We start from the raw sequence: 20,026 nt of genomic DNA, 5'->3' as shown, positions 1-20,026 counted from the left end.
AGTATTACTAATTAGGTATATACTTAAGTAATATTATATAACTAAAAGAGAAATCTATATTAAAGTAGTAAAGAGGTAAAAGTAAGAATTAATTACTAAGTTATTTACTAGATAGTAAGTAACTATATAAGAATTATTTTTTTACTATTATTTATATAGCCTTAGATAATAAGCTATAATTTCTTATAAGGCTATTTATTTTTACTTTCTACTTTATAGACTATATATAATTTAAATATATAGGTGTTACTATAGAATTTCTTATTATAAGTAATAATATAAAATACACTATAGTTAATAAGGGCTTTTACTTTTACTTTATTAAATTCTTTAAAGGGTTTACTAGGTATAGTAATAATCTTTTTCTTATATAGCTTAATAGTAAGTATATAGTCTACTTTCTCTTTTATAGTTAAGAATACTATAGTTATAGTAAAGTATATCTTTATAAAGAATATAAGTATTAGGTTCTTTTATAAGTAACTATAGTATTATTATAGTAGTTTATTATTAATAATAATAGTATTATATACTTCTTCTTTAGTATTAGGTATCTCTATAAGGTCTTCTTATACTTATATAGTATATATAGAATTATTTTTTACTTATATAAAATAACTAGTAAGTTTATTTAGTGTAAAAAGGTCTAGTTAACCTTTCTCTATATAGTAAGGTTTTACTATAGTAATCCTAAAGTTATATAGGCTATAAAGTAAATTAATAGTATAAGTAGTACTATTATTAGTAATAAAGTAAAATAGGCCTTACTAGCTATATTTCTTATACTATATATAGACAAAGGATTAAAGGGGTAAAGTAATAGTATTAGTTAAATCTAGGCTATTATATATAGCTAGCGCTTTATAAAGCTATTACTTTATATAGATTTAGTATACTATAGCTATTACTTTCTTAATTACTTTAGTATACTATATAGTAGTTATAGTAGATAGTAACTTATTAGTTATTTAGAGGTATATACTAAAGACAAAGAGAGTTAAGATAAGGCTATTTAGGCTAGTAGTATTATTAATTATTTTAATAATAAGTTAAAAAGTAACTTTAGGTTTAGTACTAGTTTTTTTATAAATAATCTTAAAAGTATAGTAAAGGGGTATATAATAGTACTTAATTTTACTAATACTATAATAGGCTTTAATAAGTACTTCTTTTACTTTAATAAATAGCCTATAGGTAGTATATTTAAACTTACTAAAGTAAAAATTTAGGCTAATATTAGTTATTATTTAATTAAGTAGACTAAGATATATATTAATCTAGTATATCTATAGTGCCTCTTATATATACTTTATAGTAATAAATTATAAAAATCTTACTATATTAAATACTATTACTATATTAACTATATAAAGTACTAGTTTATTACTATTAAGATATATTATATTAATAAAGATCTTATAGTAAAACTTATTATTATTATATAGTATAAACTTAAAGTAACTAGGTGCTTTAGAGTATAGTTAGTAGTAGTAGTAGTACTTATTAATAGTTTTAATTAATAAAAGGGAGGTATTTTCTTTAGTATATTTAAGTAACTTATTAAGTTATTAAATAAATAAGTAGCTAAATTACTAGTAGATTTAGTATAATTTACTATCTATTAGGTATTACCTAGTAATACTTTTCTCTAGTAGTTATAAAAGTATTTATAGGTAGCTAAATTAGTAAATAATAAGTATAATATTATTACCTTAGATTAGCTAGTTAGTAAGGTTATTAAATTTTATACTATAATAGTTTATATTTTTAAAGTAAAAAAGAAATAAAGTATTAGTAGTTATTATATAAAAAATAAGGTTACTAAGTAGTATAAGTATATTAATTACCTCTAGGGATTTAAAGTAATTACTACTACTAAAGTAAATACTTACTTTACTTACTTAGGTAGTATTTATAGCTATCTTTTTACCTAAGTAGTACTAGAAGGTAAAGTATTACTTATAGTTAGTAGTTAATCTCTTAGCTATACTAGTATTAGGTATAATACTATAAAAAGTTACTACTAAGTAATACTTATTAAGTATAAATATTTTATTAGTTTTTATAGTTTTACTAAGTAATAGCTTTTTTAGTAGGTTCTTATAAGTAAGTATATAAGTAGTTACCTAGTTATATAACTTAGAGAATATAGTTAGACTATTAATTAATAGTTATATAAAAAAGATAGTAAATATAAAAAACACTATATTTATATAGTTATTATTATTACTAATAGGTTATTTATTACTATTACTTACTTCTTAAAGGTAACTTATATTATAACCTTTATAGTTAAGAAGAAAGTAGTTAAAGGTAGCTAGTAAAGCTTATATAAAGTAAGTGCTTTTATACTAGTTAAATAAGGATTACTACTCTTCTTTAGTATATTTAGTTAACTAATAACTAGGCTTACTATAAATAAAGTACTTCTTAATTAATTTATTACTATACTAGGTTTTACTATAGTAGTTACTTTATAAAGAACCTTATATTTACTATAAATTAATATAAGTATTATAGCTATTATTATACTTATAGTTAACTTAAAATTACTTATCCTCTATAGTAGATTTATTTATAAGGTATTATATAAGTAGCTTATAGTAAAGTAAAGTATTTACTACTTTATTATATAGTTATATATAGAGGCTATAGAATATAGCTAGTAAGTTAAGAAAGGCTATAGTATACTTAGGTATACTATAGTAATAAATAATAAGGCACTTATAATAATCCTTATCCTTAGGTAGACTATTATAAGTAGTTACCTTAATTAGCTTAATAACCCTTTTAATAAGTAACTTAAGGATCTTAAGCTTATTCTTACTATAGTTTTTATAAGTAATTAAGTTAAATAATATATAATAAAGCTTAGTAATATAGGCTAAGTATACTTTATTACTTTTAAATTATTTTTTAAGCTTTACTATTAGAGTATTAAAATTATCTACTTATTAGTAAAAAGTAAAAGTATAATACTTTTATAGTTTACCTTAGAGTATTACTTAAATTACTATACTATAGTAGTCTTATATTATATTTACCTAGACATAAAGATTATAAAATAATAGTAATTTTAAGTTAATAGTTTTATACTAGCTACTAGTATATTTTATAGCCTAGTTATTAAAGTATATCTTTATAAGGTTACTTACTTACTTTAGCGTTAGCCTTAATATTACTATTAATATTACTATAGTTAATAAAAGCTCTTATAGTAGTATAGTAGTTATTATATATAAGCTATTAATTTTAGCTATTATATAGGGTTTTAGTATTAATAAAGATAGTAGTAAGGTAAAGGTTAGGTTATTATAAAAGGTTTAATAAGTAATTACTAGTAATAAGTACACTTTAGTTAGTTTTTTACTATATAGAATTATATTATAACCTTAGATATTCTTAATAAAGTTAAGGTCTTTAAGGTATAGTTTAAAGTTATATAATAATCTTTTAATAATAGTAATAATCTTATTAGTCTAGTAGGTACCTTTCTCTTATTAAAGAGTATTAAATATATATTAGGTAATTAATAGGTATTTACTATAGTTAACCTATATACTATAATTAATAAAGAAGTTATATAGGCTTATTAAGACCTTCTAGTTAATTATCTTAAAGTTATTTATAGACTATTTACTAAAATCCTTATAAGTATAGTAAAGTAATTTACTACTAATATAGTTATAATACTTATAACTACTAATATAAAATATAATAATAGTGTTAAGTATAAAAGCTTTTTACTTACTTATAAGGTTAGTTAATAACTTCTTAATATAGTCTTTTCCTTATTACTATAAGAAAATATACTATATAAGGTTAATAAGTATAGTAAATATATTATTAATTACTACTACTTACTGCCTTATATTAAGTAGTATATTATACTTACTATAAACTTCTTCTTATTACTTTATAAGTAAAGGTATAGTAATCTATAAGCCTTACTTACTTATAAGCTTATTATATTTACTTATCTTAGCTTAGGTCTTCTACTTATAGGTATAGTGTTATTTACTATTACCCTTTATTAGCCTAATAACCTCTTAAATATAAGTGTTTCTTCTAATAGACTAGAAGGTATATATATTTATTAGAGGGATTACTACTAGTAGTATAAATAGTTAAAAAAAAAAACACTTTTATAAGTAAATAACTTAGAGAAAAATAATAGGCTATTATATTAGCTACTTATTAATACTATTAGTTAGTAAAAGAAGAAGAAATAATAGGCTATTATATTAGTAACTTATTAATACTATTAGTTAGTAAAAGAAGTATATATATAGAAAAAGAAGTTAGTAAGCTAAAGAGCTTATAATAAATAAGATATAGTAAATAATTACTAGTTAGCTATAGGTATATAAAGTAAAAGGTTTTTTATAGTTAAAAGTACTTCTCTAAAGGTAATAAAGCTTATATAATAGACATAAATTAATAAGGTTTTTACTAGTTAAAGGGACTAGTTATAGATCTATTAATTAACCTATTATAATAAGTAATTAGTATAAACTATTATAGTAAAGGTATTTATAAAGGTATTTTTTAGTACTTACTTACTTTAGGTATATAAATAATTAACTAGTAATAATTACTTTTTCTTATAGACCTTACTAATCTATAGTTTAGATAATAAAGTTAACCTATATAGTTAATAATAAAGTTAACTACTAATTAGTATTAGTAATACTAAAGAATAAGTTAATATAGTTAACTATATATATTAGTAGTAGTTAATAAATAATAGAGGTAACTATAGTTCTCTATTATATATAAAGAAAAAAAGGATAATTATTATAGGTTAGTTAGTTAAATAACTAACTTATTGCCTATAAATCCTTAGAGAATCTATAGCTAAATATCTAAGGATTTGCTGGTAATAAGTCATCAGGGTTAACCTAATAACTCCGATATTTATCCGCGATAGTCAACATTGCAACATATACGTTATATCAGAGACCCCTATAATCCTGAGGGCCCAGGTTCAAGCACTGTTTAGGGCAGTTAAAAACACCACCTATACTTTAGCAAGATGTACCCAATTAGAAGAAGGTATTAAGAAGAGTGTTCTATATTACCAGCCTTCTGACAGATATGTTGTAAACCTAGGAGGGTGTCGTGATATAAGCCGTAATTACGCAGTAGCAATTACAGATCCGCTTTTGTCATCACAATGTATTAATAAAAACAAATCACCCCAAATCTTTTATTAAGATATGGTTTTCTAGATACATTTGCAGATCCAAGATACCTTAAGTTTATTAGTAGGAGATGCGATATATATCATCTTGTAATTACTTACTACAACAGTATTTTAACAATGTGGGCCTATACATGACGGACCTGGTCCCATAGGTCTCGAGACAGGTTCGGGAAATGGAGGACTCTCCTATATGAGCACTGTTCATCACCATGTCTCTTTGAATAAAGTTTCCCTTGGAGTAGTCATTACCTCTTGGGCCGGCACGGCAAGAACGACGGCCACAAACATTGAAACTAGAACAGTTTGAAATCGCATTGTGATTTATGAAATATAAATAATCTTTTCGACTGTTTGTAGGAGTAATACTGTTGTTTTTGCTAGGAAAATGGTTAACGTGGGCAGCTTTGTCGTTTTATATAGACATCTCATCGCACTAAACGCGTTAGTAAATAATTAAAGCGAACTGTGTATTGAGGCCGCGAGTCAATCTATACAGTACACATCGCAGTGTAAATTGCGAGGAACTTGAGAGAACTACTCAAGGCATCATGTCGTCAATAGCAAAGCTTGAGCTTGCATGGTATGTGAAACGACCCACTCCTCTTGATAGTGTGGCTAAACGTACGCAAAGTTTTCATCGTGACAATATATTTTGTGTATGCTTTCAACTCTGACTTCTTAGGGGCCTATGTACGGTGTATTTCTTGAAAGTAACCGGGCGTTTCATTCGCTCAGAGTTTAAAGATAGTTTATGTTGTGCACTGTATACATAACCGCTGTCTGTTAAAACGCTAAATGAAGTGGAGCTATTAATGATTCATGCCGAAATACTGTATTTGTTTGCGGGCTCTGGGGATCCCTTGACATATTTCCCTGTATAACTATATACCGTGCCAGCGCCCCGCTTCTAATCACGATTCCCATGGCTCACTTTTTCTAACAGCCGAGTTTTTCTCTCTTCTGCCTGATGATGGAGCCTATGAAGCATGACAGCAACACAAGGCGGAGAAGCACGTTTATTCCTACAGTGCGGGTCAGTTGGGTGGCTACTAGCCTTATTGCCACCCTGGCTGCCGTACTCTGCCTCAGAATATCCCATCTCACGCCTTCCTCCCGACAGCCCGGGCTTCAACCTATAATAATCTCCTACGATCCATTGGTCATATATCTGGAGAACTTTCTCAGTCAAAGAGAGATCTATCACCTACGAAGGCTCGCGTAAGACTAACAAATCAAATCCCTGAGATGTGCTTTATATGGTTGCTTTAGCTGGCGCAACTCTGACATTTTGCCTTATAGGGAGGGAAGATATTACCCATCTACAGTTACAAGCTCTAATGGGCAGCTTGTGGATTTATCAACGCGGAGAAGCTTGACTGCGGTTTTGCCTCACAATGATTCCATAGTCGAGTCAGTCGTCTCGCGAGCAGCCAAATTCCAGGGATTTCTTCCCACATCCAATTTTGAGTCTATCCAGGCGACTAGCTATGTGGCCGGCGGGGAATTCCTTCCCCACTATGACATTGCGACACCAGAGCCTATCTATACCCACCCAAACGAAAGCCGCAGCTCGAACAGGACAGACAGAGCTACCACCATCTTCGCCATACTAGACGAGAGCTGCGGGAGCAAGTGCGGCACTATGTTTCCCAGGATCAAGATCAACTGGACGAACCAAGATGGTACATGGTGTGATTATGTGGATTGTGACTCAGAGACACTCACTATTAAGCCGAAGCCTGGTAACGCTATCTTCTGGAGAAACCGGAGAGACGACAACTCTATCCACCCTAACTCTCTTCACGCTGGGTTGCCCTTACATAAGGGAACAAAGTTAGGTATAAATATCTGGGCTAAAGATGCATAATCGGGCGATTTATAACAGAGAGTAATATTTTATAATATATAGAAAAAGAGTAGTATAAATTCACAGTATTTTAAAGCGTTATATATAATAAAATTGATGTAGACGTATAGTCAGTACGGGAAAGATGGCCGTAGGCCCGGGTTAGGGTGCCATTGCTGCTACTACGGCTGCCCCGGTCGACGGGAGCTGGAAAGCTATTAAAAGTCACAAAGCTTTTATAATAGTCGCGAGGCGGACCACAACAGCCAGCAACAGCATGCTAGAGATTAACATAACTGGTGGTAGTTTTATGCCAATCAAGGAGATTCCATTTCTCTAAGCAAGTCGCTTCAAAAATCTCAGCTACCTTACTAACCTGTTAGGTAATCCACTGACTTAAAAGAAAGATTGAGGACTTGGAGCCGGAGTAGCCTTTTACGCAGGGGTGATGAAGAGAAAGGAAGGTGGCGAAAGTCCTGGCAAATTGCCTGGAAGTAAAGCCCGCGCACCAGCAATCTCATCACGTGCCAGCCTGGACCTTCATCCGCCGCACTGCCCACCAGAGCATCTCGAAGCATATCTGGGTGATACCAAAGCTGCCTTTGAAACAGTTTTTAAGTCCCCTTCCTGGGTATCAAGCGCACGTTCAAAGGACCCTTTTTCCAAATGCCATACAGGTCCTGTTCCAACCAATTTCTACTGTCCTCTGCAATCTGTAGGTCGAAGTTCCAGATTACTCGGGCGAGGATGACTCTCATTTCAGCTATTGCCAGGCTATGTCACCACAGGTCAGTAAAGACCAAAGAGTTCAAAATTATGTTGCACTTACTTCCGACCAATGCAGTTGCGAGGCCCGTAGCCAAAGGGTTGAAGAGCACCTTTGTCTTCGTCTTTGAATTTCGGATCGTCAAGGAATCGCTCAGGTATAAAGTCGTCTGGCTGGACGAAGCGCTTCTTGTCGCGATACATAGGCCATTGAGAGATCATGACCCTGGTCTGCTTTCACCACAGTTAAGCGTCAGCTATTTCAAAAACATCATTACATTACACTTACACCTTCTGGCACAAATTTCTCACATATATAGTCTCCTCCAGGCTTAATAATTCGACTGATTCCTGTTGGTAAAACGGGATAAAGCCGCATAGTTTCATCCAAGGCTGCTAGCATGTACTGTAGCTTTTGCACACTAAGAATATCAATTTCTTGTTCTGCGCTAAAGGACGAGCGGACTTCCTTGGCAACTCTTGCCATAGCATCGGGATGGGTCATTAGGAAGAAAGTAGCACCTGAGAGCACAGTTCCTGTAGTCTCTGAGCCACCAATAATCAAGGTATCAGCTGTTGCTTCGATCTCCAGCTTTGACATAGCCTAAGAACATGGCAGATCAGTCAGTTCAAACACTTTATATTTCACATCTATCAGGGTTACCAGGACTTACTAGAGCACCCTCCCTCATCATCATAGACTGAATAAAATCCGGTCTTGATTCACTTGAAGCTATGCGTCTTTGTATCTTATCCTTACTAAGTTGTTGATGAAGGTTTTCCTTCTGCTTTAAATTTTCTGGAATTAGCCACTTTGTGAGCTGACTGGTAATCCAGAACTGCTTGAATGCATTTCTGTAAACCCTTGCATGGAGGCTGTCAAAGATGGATGAGACCCAAGGGTGATAGTCTGATCTTTCTAGGCAGCCAAACGGCTCACCAAAGGCCAGGTCTCCCATAATATCAAACGTTGCAAAGTTATACCAGGCAACCATGTTCAAAGCCCTCTTTCCATTCTCGCAGTTTTCATGAAGACGTTGGATCAATAGGTTAATCTGGTTCTGGATCAGGGGTTGCTGCTTAACCATGCTCTGGGCAGAGAAGCCATGCGCGAGAACCCGCCGGATACGAGCGTGGTCTTCTCGGTTGGCGTATATAATACCATACGGCTTACCACCAGCCTTGATAGGGTCCCTGTAGTTCTCCGTACTGCTTCCCCTACTGTGCCCCATTAAGTCCTTGAAAGCGCGTGGATCAGCCCAGTCTATAATGTTTGGGCCGATCCTGACAACAGGGCCATATTGCTTATGTAGCTCTTCGAGTTTCTTATGTGCCCTGCCGCTGAGGACCATTCTTGAGTGAGCAAGACCCGTAGCAGCGTAAAGCTTGGGACCAGGATAGTTACAAAGGGGGTGGAGGTATATGTTATAGATAATTCTGGAGAGTGGGATAATTCCCTATTGCTTCTGTTAGTTTCTTTCTTGGACTAGTTGGTTTTAATCCTGGAAGCTTACTAAACTAAGAAAAACAACAGTGAGCACTGCTGTTAATAATGTACTCTTGAAATTTGATATATCGTATGAGATAACCATAGTTGACCTGGTGGCGTGCCTTTGACAGCAGCTGCTTCTTTAACTGTAAATAATGTGTATACTGTTCTGCCTTAGTTATTATATCAAAAGGACTCAATGGTGATGAAATGAACTGAGATAGACAGCTTGCAAGAGAAGAATAGCTAATTATCCTGTTCTAGACACAAGATGTAAGGTTAGCTAGATATACTCCTCTACAAGCCTTTGCTCGTGCGTAATCTTGCTTTCGAAGCATAAAAGCTTCAAGGAAAGTCAAATATACTACTTAGCAATATTACCTCTACATTGGAAGCCTCTCCTGGTAATAAATAGTAGTCTATTTATGCAAGTGCACTTAGCTTTCCGGAAGCATAACTGCCGAAATCTAAGCTATAAACTTCCCACCTACTAAAGCAACATACATCAGGGATATATTCACTGTCATATTAGCTAGTAGTCAGTGTAGAAAGTTTAAATCAATTACGTCAAATATTAAGGTTACAAAGTAACTTTGTGATGTATTATTGGCGACTTGTTGTCTTCTAACAGCTAGGCTTTTGTTAGCCTTAATATAAACAATTAGCCCCGCAGAGCCCCGCAAGGTGGAACATAACTCTAACGTTAACAAATGCCTAATTTTGTTAAAGAGATAAGTTGTTCAAATAAACGTGTTGATGGATCCCGGGTACAGAAGTATATATCTATTAAAATAACTAATTTCATTAAGATAACTATATATATTATGCTTATTTTTTTATATACACCGTTAAATAATTATTCTTTTGGCTATTTGAGATATAGATGTATTATTAATACTGTCTTAAATCGTTTGTTGCAGCCTAACAAGTTATAGACAATGTCAGCCCCTCTAGGCTTAGAAGCGTAGACAGTACAACCTTTATATAGATAAGACAACTAGAGTTATTATAAAATAACAGTAGCGCTGTCTATATTATAACCTTGGTTATTCTATTTATGCAAAGGCTCTACTGCCTGCCCTTTTAGGGACTAGTAGGGCTAGTATTACCTATAACTAGTTAAGTTATAACATCTAGCCTATAGGTACTCTAGACATAAGAGTTTAAGTGTATAGTATAAGCTAGACTTATAACTGTTGTAGAGGTACTTGTTAGGTAGAAATTAGTATAGAACAATAGCTTAACTATCTACTTGTAGGATTATATAGTCTAAAATGGAGGAATACGTTTCTATGTATAGGACTAACTATGTAGGGCTAGGGGCAGATTGTCTAGTCCTAGTAAAATCCTATAACGCTCTATTATGCTAATAAGGGCATTGTGACGCTACTAGAACAAGAAAATACAGTATAGTACTAGTTTAGTAATTCTCTTACACTACCTCACACTGAAATATGACGACTTTTGAGCCCCAACTAAACTTCACCAGGAGCTATTTAATTAGGATACTAGGACAATCTTCAGGTAAAGCCAGCATAACAGAGTCACAAGGAAAAGAAATACAGCAATAAGATAATTATACTATTGAGCTTATGAACTGAATTGGGTCATCTAATAAATAATATTATGCTCTCAAAGATTCCTTTGACCGTTTCCTCCAGTCTGGGCCCTTTCTCATGATATACCACAACAAGGGCATAAATAAAGCATTCAATCCTCCAAAGACCGTCATGGCCCACCCAATGCCGACGCCGTTTATCAACGGCACAACGCCTGCCGTCGCGCCCGCCCCTAGGACGCACCTTAATAGGCTGTTGGACGCCACCACCGTCCCCGCCCGCCCCGGATTGATGTCCAGCATCAACGTTTGGATGCAACTCAGGGTTGCCCCCGCGCAGAATCCAAGGGCGAGGAGCATTATCAAGGGCCCGGACACATGGGCGCCCGCGTGCAGCATCCAGCCAAAGCTGACGGTGCAGGCCGTTCCAAGGCCGATTGTAGGGGCCGCGACTTCGATGCGAGCGCGCTCGATAGGGAAGTCTATAAGGTCCGTCTTGTTATTATCCACAGCAATTCCCAGCGCCGCCGCGTGCCGGCGGAAGTTGGCATCGATGAAGTAGCCCCGGCTCAGCGCGGCTAGAAGGGCCCCAATACCGTAGGGGAGGTAACAGAGCGAAACCTGCAGCTCATTAAACGAATAAACATGGCTGAACTGTGTGGGGATTAACGCGAGTGTGGCAAAGTACGAGCACGCGAGAATGGAGGAGTAGAGAAGAGGAAACCCGCATTCTGGTTTGAGGAGCAGAAGCACCGGCCTCAGGGGGTTCGGAAACTTCAACGGGGGTGGCTTGATCTCTAGCTCCGCGCGCTCCCTTCCCACGTCACCAGCTCCGCCCTTCTTGCGTCTTTGGAGCAAGACGTCTATCCCAGATTGATTCCACCACTGAGGTGGCACGCTTCCGTTCCCAACGATCTTCCTGCATGTCTCTGGGAAGAACAGGGCCATGGGAAGCAACGTCGCGGCGCCCAAGGCTGCGAGGAGCCAAAAGATGGAGTGCCAGCCGGCGTATCTGACCATCAAGCCTCCGATGACGGGCCCAACGGCCGCGGCAAGCATGGCCAGCCCCGCGGCGTAGCCTACGTACGCGCCGCGCTCGGCCGGCGCCGCGACATCAGCGACAATGGGGCTGACGAGGCTCTGCGCCCCGGAACTGCCCGCGGACTGAACCATGCGCAAAACAAGAAGAGCCGCGTAGCTGTTCTGGATGGCCAGACCGATGTTTGCACCGAGGAAGATGACCAGGCACATGATGAAGACCGGCCGACGGCCGCAGGTATCGGATATTTGGGCGCTGAAAGCCGGGGTCAGCCCCTCAAGGATCATATAGGTGCTGATGGAAAGGTTGACGAGACTGTCGCTGACATTGAGGTCACGGGCGATCAAGGTCAGGGCTGGGAAGTATATGTGGCCGGATAGTGAAGACAACAGCCCTGCGAAGGAGGAGGAGAAAACGAGTGCGCGTTTAGCCGCAGGTGAGTAGATGGAATAGTGGACGTTGTCAGACGGAAAGGGCAGTTCTGCTGCCATCGCTGGTTCGTTTCCCTCTTTCTTAGATGGCGAGTGTCTCTCGCTGGTGCTGGCCATGATGGTGCTCCCGTCAGCTGTCTCGTTTCGAAAGGTAATTGCGGGGTCGGCGCCGTCGTTTCTGCTTCCAAAAAAGTGTCTCCAATGTTGAAAGTCTGGAAATAATAAAAGAAAAGTCTTGAAGGTAATGCAAGTTGACTTATTTCGTCCAGGCCTATTGCCATAACACATTAGAGGCACTCAGTACGCAAAAGGCTGTAAGGTTACAAAAGCTGATTTTACTAGGCTTATTGAAGTTAAGCAAATGTTTCAGCGTACAGTATTTTCCCAGCAAAAAGTGTCACGGGAGAATACGCCGCCTATTTAACAGCTGAAATCTTCAAGGTTTCGGATCTTACGTGGCAGACGGAACAATTTCACAAACAGTAACTTTTCGGCCATGGCACTAAGCCACGACTTGAGTAGCCCTATGCCCCAGGTGCTGCGTTGTTAAACGCCTAATTTGGTAATAGCTTATAGATAACCTAATGTCTCGGCAATCGGACTTTACGGCCAGATCTCACACCATTGTTATCTGAGAGTGCAAGGAGAACCTAATCAAATCAAAGGTTGCAACAGACGTTAAACCAAAGACATGCTCATGAGTCATAATACCCGGGGGTGTCAGTTAGCCTTTGGCAGAGCTGATTACCCCCTCCTCACGGAGGGGCCAAGAAAAGAGGGGCCAAGAAAAGAGGGGTTGCAGTTGGAAAAGGGGGGTTACACCCTATGATTTTAATTAGTATTTAAGATCTTAAATGGAACTATAAAGCTCTACTTAGTAGTGAAGTATAAGGCTCTCCTTAGTAAAGAACTATATGTTAGAAATTACCTAAGTCATATGTTACAAGCAAGTCAGGGCAACTGACTCTAGCATAAAGCAAAAGCTTTAGTAGTAATACACCTGCATTATTATCTCCTGTTCTACACTATATAAGTACGCTAGCCAGCACTCCAACTGGTTAGGATGTAACACTTATATAGTCTTGATTCTAGAGGAGGGGGATTCAGTAGTTGTTACAGCTAGTAACTTAGGGTTATATAAAGAGTTAATTTTAGAGGGGCGCGCTTAGACCAAGACTATGATTTATAATACTATTTGTCTTACTTAACCTACCCTAGTTACCCTACTTCCTGGCTTTAAACCCTGACACCTGAAATAATAGCTTAAGATCTAAAATCTAGTACACTAGGTAGTAAAGCTAACAATGCTACTTTTAAAATTCATACCTATATCTGAAACTTTTGTCCTCTATTTAAGAGACAAGCTTTACAGCATACTGATTGTTTAAAATTAGATGCTGTAAATTGGCGTTGTAGGCGCAGGCTAAAAGTGTAAGGAGGAGTGTCTCCTTAGCACCAGTCAGTGTGAGCTTTCCCTTGCTAGGGGCAGTAGATGATGTTGGCCAAGACATTACAGTATTACTACTTTGGTAAAGGCAGTTACAGTTAAAGGTGAGAAAAGAGACAGCATGTACACGTCCTTCACGAAGAGACTTCTCTTACTTTGTACTTTAAAGAGTGCTATGGTCGTAGAGCCTAAGTGGGTAAAAGGTTTGGGGAGACACTCTTTTTAACTTATTGGCTTGTCTGAACAGCCATGAAACATGATTTTGAATAACTTAGGATGCGATTGTAAATCGATGTTAATCTGAGACATATAAGAAACCTTACGTGGCATGTACTTGAAAACTCAAACCATGTTGCTCTGGGTTAAGAGCACAAGAATAGATATAGTTCTAATTTACTTTCACAACTTCATCTCAGGGCCAGACCTTCATACGCCGTATTGCTCATAGTTTATGCGAGATTGCCTGTTGACGATTTCAATTTATGACCCTTACAGACGCCTTTTTAAGGCACTGTTGGGTGGGTGTTCTTCATACGGATGATACAGAGTCACATGTCCTTGAAAACAATTAACATCTTCAGCCTTCCCTTTCTTCCCACTGAGCCCAAGCTCTATGCCTCCCGTGCAGCACAGCTCAATCTAACACCGCCGGAGCAGCTAGGGCGACCCTTGTAATAATCAGACAGGGAAATCGAATTGTCTTGGAGTTGCCTTGATAAATAGCGGTCTCTTTTGCCGAATAATCCGGATAAACTCGGCTCTATGCCCCTTGTCCCATTGAACTGATCTTGGCGCGATTTCAAAGTCAAAGTGCCAGATCAGGGCAACGAAGGCCATGCGAACTTCATGGTAGACAAAGCTTTAAAGAGTTGCGCAAGTTAGAAACCAAGTACTTTGCACCATAGTTTTGGAATTGTACGGAAGGCAGCGTAGCTCCTCAAACGATCATGACGGCTTACCGTTTTCCAATGCAGTCTAAACTGCCTTTGGCAAAAGGTCGAAAAGCAGCCCTCTTGTCATCGGCGTACTTAGCGTCACGCTCCTCTGGCAGCCAGCGTTCCGGCACAAAGTCGTTTGGGTCCTTGAAATTGAACTCCCAGTGTCCTGCGCAGTAGTGCGGAACACCGCACGTTGTCTGGAAGCCGCAGCACGTCAGTAAACAGGCAGTGAAATGTTAAGAGTCAGAGATCCATCGAAATCAGTTGGATACGACTTACACCTCCTGGAAGCCAATACCCATCCATCCAGGAACCCTCCGGCGGTACTATCCGAGGGATTGTTGTCGCAAACGGCGTGTCTGTCCGGAGACTCTCCTGGATAACGGCGTCTAGATACAGTATCTTGTCTGTGTTCGCGGCTGTGATATCCGCCGCCGTTCGAATCAGCCCCGAATCTCTGATCTCAAAGCAAAGCCTTCTCAAAACCCTCGGTGTCCTTAAGATATTCCACATCATGGCGGTCATCAAGATCGGGGTTGCCTCCCCGCCCGATAACGTCAGTATGGATGCCACATCAAGTGCCTGCACGGGCGTGATAGGGTCCTTGGCGTCTTGCATTCCTCTGTAAACCGTCGCCATAATATCCTCGCGATCTACGTCCGCAATCTCCTCGATCCACTTTCTCGCCGCAGCGTCTGACATAGTCCGCAAGCTATTCCACAGTACCATCCAGGGAAGCTTCTGCGCCCAACCGTAGACCCATCTGGTCGCGGGGAAGCGTAGGATGATCTGCATGATGGATAGAGCCGGCGCGCCGAGCTCGGCCGCTCGGAGATACGCATGGTCCCGTTCGAGAGCCAGGCAGCCAAAGTCGGTGCCGAAAGACAGCGCCCCCATTACATCAAATGTGAACCATGTGAAGAAGCGGTCAATATTGATCTCCTTGGGTGACTCGTGCTCCCGGATCTTGGACACGAGCCTGTTGATCCATTCTCTGACAAGCTCTTCGTGCTGCTTGAACGTCTTGCTGGTGAAGGCGGGGAGCAGCAGGCGGCGGATGGCATGATGCTCCGCTTTGTCAAGAGAGATGAAAGACTTGCCCTTTGTTTGGAGCTGCGAGACACTGAAAAAGTTAGGGTCGCGCATAAACTGGCGGGATGTCCCACCGATAACCTCCCAGGCGACGCCCGAGGGTGCAGAGACCTCATCAGGCCCGACACGCACAATGGGGCCGTAAGTCTCATGGAGCCTGATAAGGTCACGATGATGACAGCCGCTGATATGCTGCCGCCAGAGACGGGGGAACCAGGAGATAGCGTAAAGCTTGGGGCCCGGGACTTTGGACAGAGGATGAAGATACAGGTTGTGACAGATGCGATAGACGCGGTAAACGCAGAACTGGTGAGACGTCAGAGTAGGAGGGACATGGATATTTGGAAGTAGGGAAACAATACTCACGAGACTGGCAACCGCTAACCACATTGAAGTCCTTAACTCCATCTGAAATGTGGTAAGATATTAGTGAAGTGATAGTCACCACTTACTAACTGATAGCTAGACTTATTTGTAAAAAGTGAACTCAGAAGACATAGAGAATGGTCACCTAGTTTGAGTGAGAACATAAGATAATGAAAGCTTTTGGTGTGACATGGTAGAATATTTGTTATTTTAATTGCGACGTTATGAATGAGTATCGACTGGGCGATCGGAGTGGTCTAAGCTATACGTTGACATAGTTTACCGAGTCTTCAAATGAAACTACTGTAAAGCGGAGACTGTACGATGTAGACTTCAAGATCTCTTCGAGCTAGATAAATCAAAGTTAAGATTCGCGGCCTTTCTAAAGTCAGTTTATAGGCTTTTTTGATTAAGCGGCACTCCTCAGTTAATATACATATACAATAATTAACTTATTTGACCCTGCTAATCTTTGGTCCCTCTGCAGCTCATGAATCAGGTTTACACAGCTCCTAGGTTGAGCTATAAACTAGCTTTGTTACCTTTAAGAAGCGATACTTTCTAAGTAGGTTATTGGTCTGCGTCATGATCTGTTTCTCATGATCTGTTTCTCACGATGGTTTTCCCTCGCATTCGCATTGTGAAATAATTTTTGTCGACCGCATTGTAGTCAGTTCATTGGGGCCCGTGCTTTTTGTTCTTCTCTTGATACCTAACACGGGCATCTCCTCTTTTCCTGGCTTGATATTCAGCCTCTTCCGGCTATCAACCGGATATCAGGGCCTCTTTGCTCCTTATGCAGCAGTGTACTGTTTGCCCTTTCACACACACCCTCTGTATTTGTCATGCATCTCTTGCTCCTTCTCCGTTCGCAACCAGCAACATAGAAGACCAGCGAGACGGTGAGCAATTGACTCCTGTTGACCCAGCAGGAATTTTTATCATACTACAGGCGATCCCAGCATTCAAACAATTATCTTGTGCTATGGATGCGTTATCCAAACTAAGCGAGGCCGACCTCTACCCCTATTCTTTACCAGTCGACCGCACTGAGGTTGTACAATCCGGTGCACTCACTTCTCTTCCAGTACGGATCCATCGATACAATCACCTTGCTGACAGCGGTGCGCTGTGCTTGGCAGATGACTGGCGCCGGGCCATGCAAGATGGACAGCATAAGAAATCCAATGCTTCGTCATCCATCGTGGGGAACTGGGCAAGCTTCATCTGGCCTGAATGGTAAGCATACTTCTTTCTTATCTCCATCTAGCCACGGTCTAGCTTTGTCACCAGCCACAACGGCTAATATTGGATCATGAGCAGCCGACCAGAACGGCTTGGGCTTCTATGCTATCTACTCGACGCAGGTTGTCTTCATGATGGTAAGCTCCGCCCTAGCTACCCAAAACTCTGAGAGCAACCGCTAAATATAGTCGGCAAGTTCAGATGCCTGCGAAGAGATATCCATCTCTGCCGCTCAGCAGGAGCACCTCGACTTTGCCGATGCGATGGAGATCCGAAGCGGAGAAACAGAGAGCCGTCCTAATAGCCACCCGCGCTCGGTTCGGATCAAGAACCTGATTTCCAATGCCGTCCTAGAGTGCATAAACGTTGACCGAGCCGGGGCGATGCGCATGCTAGAGGCGTACAGCAGAAAATGGTTGCGCGTCATGGAAACGTACAAGACGGACAAAATTGACGACATCGACATGTATTTTGAGGCCAGAGCCAACAACGGGGGCATGGGCGCGTACTATGCCATGCTCGAGTTCTCGCTCGGAATCACAATAACCGACGGCGAGTATGATATCTTGAGTGAGGCCATACGGCACGTCGAGCGCTGCATGCTCCTGACCAACGATTACTGGAGTTGGGCAAGGGAGCGAGAGCAAGCTAAGCGTCAAGAAGTGGGAAAAGTCTTCAACATTGTATATTTTCTCATGCAAAACAACAAGTCCCGGTCGGAGGTCGATGCTGTCGCCGAGGTCCGCAAGATGGTCCTCGAAGAGGAACAGAAATGGGTGAACACCAAGACAAAGCTGTACCAACGGATTCCCAACCTCGGCCGGCATCTTATCAAGTTTCTCGAGAGTCTGAATACAGCATTGGCCGGCAACGACTATTGGAGCTCCCAGTGTTACCGACACAATGACTGGGAGCACGTCCCGGAACTCCCGGGAGAGGGTGCACCGACCGTGGGAGAGCTTGTTGACATGGGGAGAATATTGCTGCAGGATAGCGACCCGGATAGTGACGACTTTGGTAATTCTGGTAGTGCCGTTGCAGCTGCAGACCCGTGTAAACCCTTGTCACTTCTGACTCCCCCATCGTCGTCATCGAGTCCAGTCACCGACCCACATCCATCACTTCCGCGCACGAGTCGTTTTACTGAATCCCCCGTCACCGAGCCAATCGACTACATCAGGTCCCTGCCCAGCAAGAAAGTCCGTGCGCACCTCATCGACAGCTTGAACCTCTGGCTTTCGGTGCCTCCTTTCGCCCTGTCGCTCATCAAGAAGGTCATAGACTGCCTGCACGACTCCTCCCTCATTCTGGACGACATTGAGGATGGATCTGACCTGCGCCGTGGGTTCCCTGCTAGCCATGTTGTCTTTGGAACAGGACAGGCCGTCAACTCCGCTACTTTTCTCTACCTCGAGGCTGTCCAGGCCGTCCACGACTTTGTCAAGGAGGGCGGTGGTGGGCTGGAGTTGATGGATGTTTTGCTGGCGTCCTTGAAGCAGCTGTTTCACGGCCAAAGCTGGGACTTGTACTGGACGCACCATCGAATTTGCCCAACAGAAGAGCAGTACCTCTGCATGGTTGACCAGAAGACTGGCGCCATGATGCGACTCTTGACCGCTTTGATGCAAACTACAGCAACATCATCGAATCCGCGGTATGATGCGTTGGAGCCCATTAGCTTTGAGGGAAACCATAGACCAGGGACGACACTGAGCAAGTTCATACAGCTCTTCGGCCGCTTCTTCCAAGTGCGCGACGACTATCTCAATATATCTTCTTGCGAGTCTTCGTACGCAGAGAAAAAGGGGTTCGCCGAGGACTTGGATGAGCAAAAGTTTAGCTACATCCTAATCCACATGTACACGCTTCATCCCCAGGCGAGAGATAAGGTCGAGGGAGTGTTCAGGGCGACGCGCCAAGGGGGCAAAGAGAGGTATGATGGGATACAATGGAAAAGATACATCCTAGGACTGCTGCAAGAGACTGGCGCTATGGAGGCGACGAGGCGGGTACTGAGAGAGTGGCACGAAGAGATGATAGCTCAGATCGGGAGACTGGAGAGGGAATTTAGAGCCAGAAATGACATTCTGAGGCTCTTGCTTGAAAGTCTGAGGATCTAAAGTCCCCCGACCTGACCTCTGGCTAGATGGGTGCTGCGCTTTATATTTACTCTGCTATATTTATAAGCTACTCTCTTGTTGTCTTGCCTTATAACTACCTCCTCTTTCTCTGCTACCTCATTAACAAGTGCACCTAGCTTACTTAAGGTTACTAATACATTTTACGTTCTCTAGGCAGCTCACTTAAGGCTATTACTGCCCTTATTTGTCCTGTCATCTATTGCCGACTGCACATACTTCTCAAGACTGTTAAAGCAGCTCTGTTCTTCTGTACTTCTGGGTATTTGGAAGCTCTTTTGCTAGATATAGATTCTGCTGTGAAACTTATAGAGATAGGTGCCGCTCTACTGACTGTATACCTAGTCTCTAATAGTACTGAGCCTCTATTAAATGCACTATTAGAAGGAGCTGTTACTAGAATAAAGAAGAGGACTATATAAGCCTTCTTAAAGAAGTATAAGTTAAAGTATAAAGACCTTTAACA

The 20,026-nt window shown here is 39.9% G+C and overlaps 5 protein-coding genes across 5 annotated transcripts; 2 read left to right on the top strand and 3 right to left on the bottom strand.

The window, feature by feature from the left end:
* Positions 1 to 5,754: 5,754 nt before the first annotated feature.
* LY79DRAFT_594541 (uncharacterized protein) lies at positions 5,755 to 7,073 on the top strand (the record flags this gene model as incomplete). Its single annotated transcript, XM_060561699.1, has 2 exons — positions 5,755 to 5,759; positions 6,506 to 7,073. The coding sequence occupies 2 exons, from the start codon at positions 5,755 to 5,757 to the stop codon at positions 7,071 to 7,073; spliced, it is 573 nt and encodes a 190-aa protein (XP_060408251.1).
* A 593-nt stretch (positions 7,074 to 7,666) lies between these two features.
* LY79DRAFT_678464 (cytochrome P450) lies at positions 7,667 to 9,409 on the bottom strand (the record flags this gene model as incomplete). The annotated part of the gene is made up of 5 exons (XM_060564500.1): positions 7,667 to 7,826; positions 7,882 to 8,048; positions 8,107 to 8,421; positions 8,492 to 9,274; positions 9,332 to 9,409. The coding sequence occupies 5 exons, from the start codon at positions 9,407 to 9,409 to the stop codon at positions 7,667 to 7,669; spliced, it is 1,503 nt and encodes a 500-aa protein (XP_060408250.1).
* Positions 9,410 to 10,930: 1,521 nt separating this feature from the next.
* Positions 10,931 to 12,394, bottom strand: LY79DRAFT_594539 (major facilitator superfamily domain-containing protein; the record flags this gene model as incomplete). The annotated part of the gene is made up of 2 exons (XM_060561698.1): positions 10,931 to 11,661; positions 11,692 to 12,394. 2 exons carry the CDS (start codon positions 12,392 to 12,394, stop codon positions 10,931 to 10,933), a joined length of 1,434 nt encoding a protein of 477 aa, XP_060408249.1.
* A 1,855-nt stretch (positions 12,395 to 14,249) lies between these two features.
* LY79DRAFT_653642 (averantin oxidoreductase) lies at positions 14,250 to 16,764 on the bottom strand (the record flags this gene model as incomplete). The annotated part of the gene is given in 6 exon segments (XM_060562607.1): positions 14,250 to 14,640; positions 14,741 to 14,916; positions 14,999 to 15,034; positions 15,047 to 15,094; positions 15,104 to 16,117; positions 16,720 to 16,764. Coding segments are annotated over 6 exon segments (1,500 nt in total). The 3' UTR covers positions 14,250 to 14,459.
* A 600-nt stretch (positions 16,765 to 17,364) lies between these two features.
* Positions 17,365 to 19,624, top strand: LY79DRAFT_707646 (isoprenoid synthase domain-containing protein; the record flags this gene model as incomplete). The annotated part of the gene is made up of 3 exons (XM_060565056.1): positions 17,365 to 17,416; positions 17,501 to 17,559; positions 17,611 to 19,624. 3 exons carry the CDS (start codon positions 17,365 to 17,367, stop codon positions 19,540 to 19,542), a joined length of 2,043 nt encoding a protein of 680 aa, XP_060408247.1. The 3' UTR covers positions 19,543 to 19,624.
* Positions 19,625 to 20,026: the final 402 nt, after the last annotated feature.

The sequence above is a fragment of the Colletotrichum navitas genome (genome assembly GCF_030913465.1).
Source record: "Colletotrichum navitas strain CBS 125086 chromosome Unknown LY79scaffold_114, whole genome shotgun sequence".
Taxonomy (NCBI): Eukaryota; Fungi; Ascomycota; class Sordariomycetes; order Glomerellales; family Glomerellaceae; genus Colletotrichum; species Colletotrichum navitas.
Note: the sequence above shows the minus strand (reverse complement) of the source record. Positions and strands in the feature narration are given on the sequence as shown.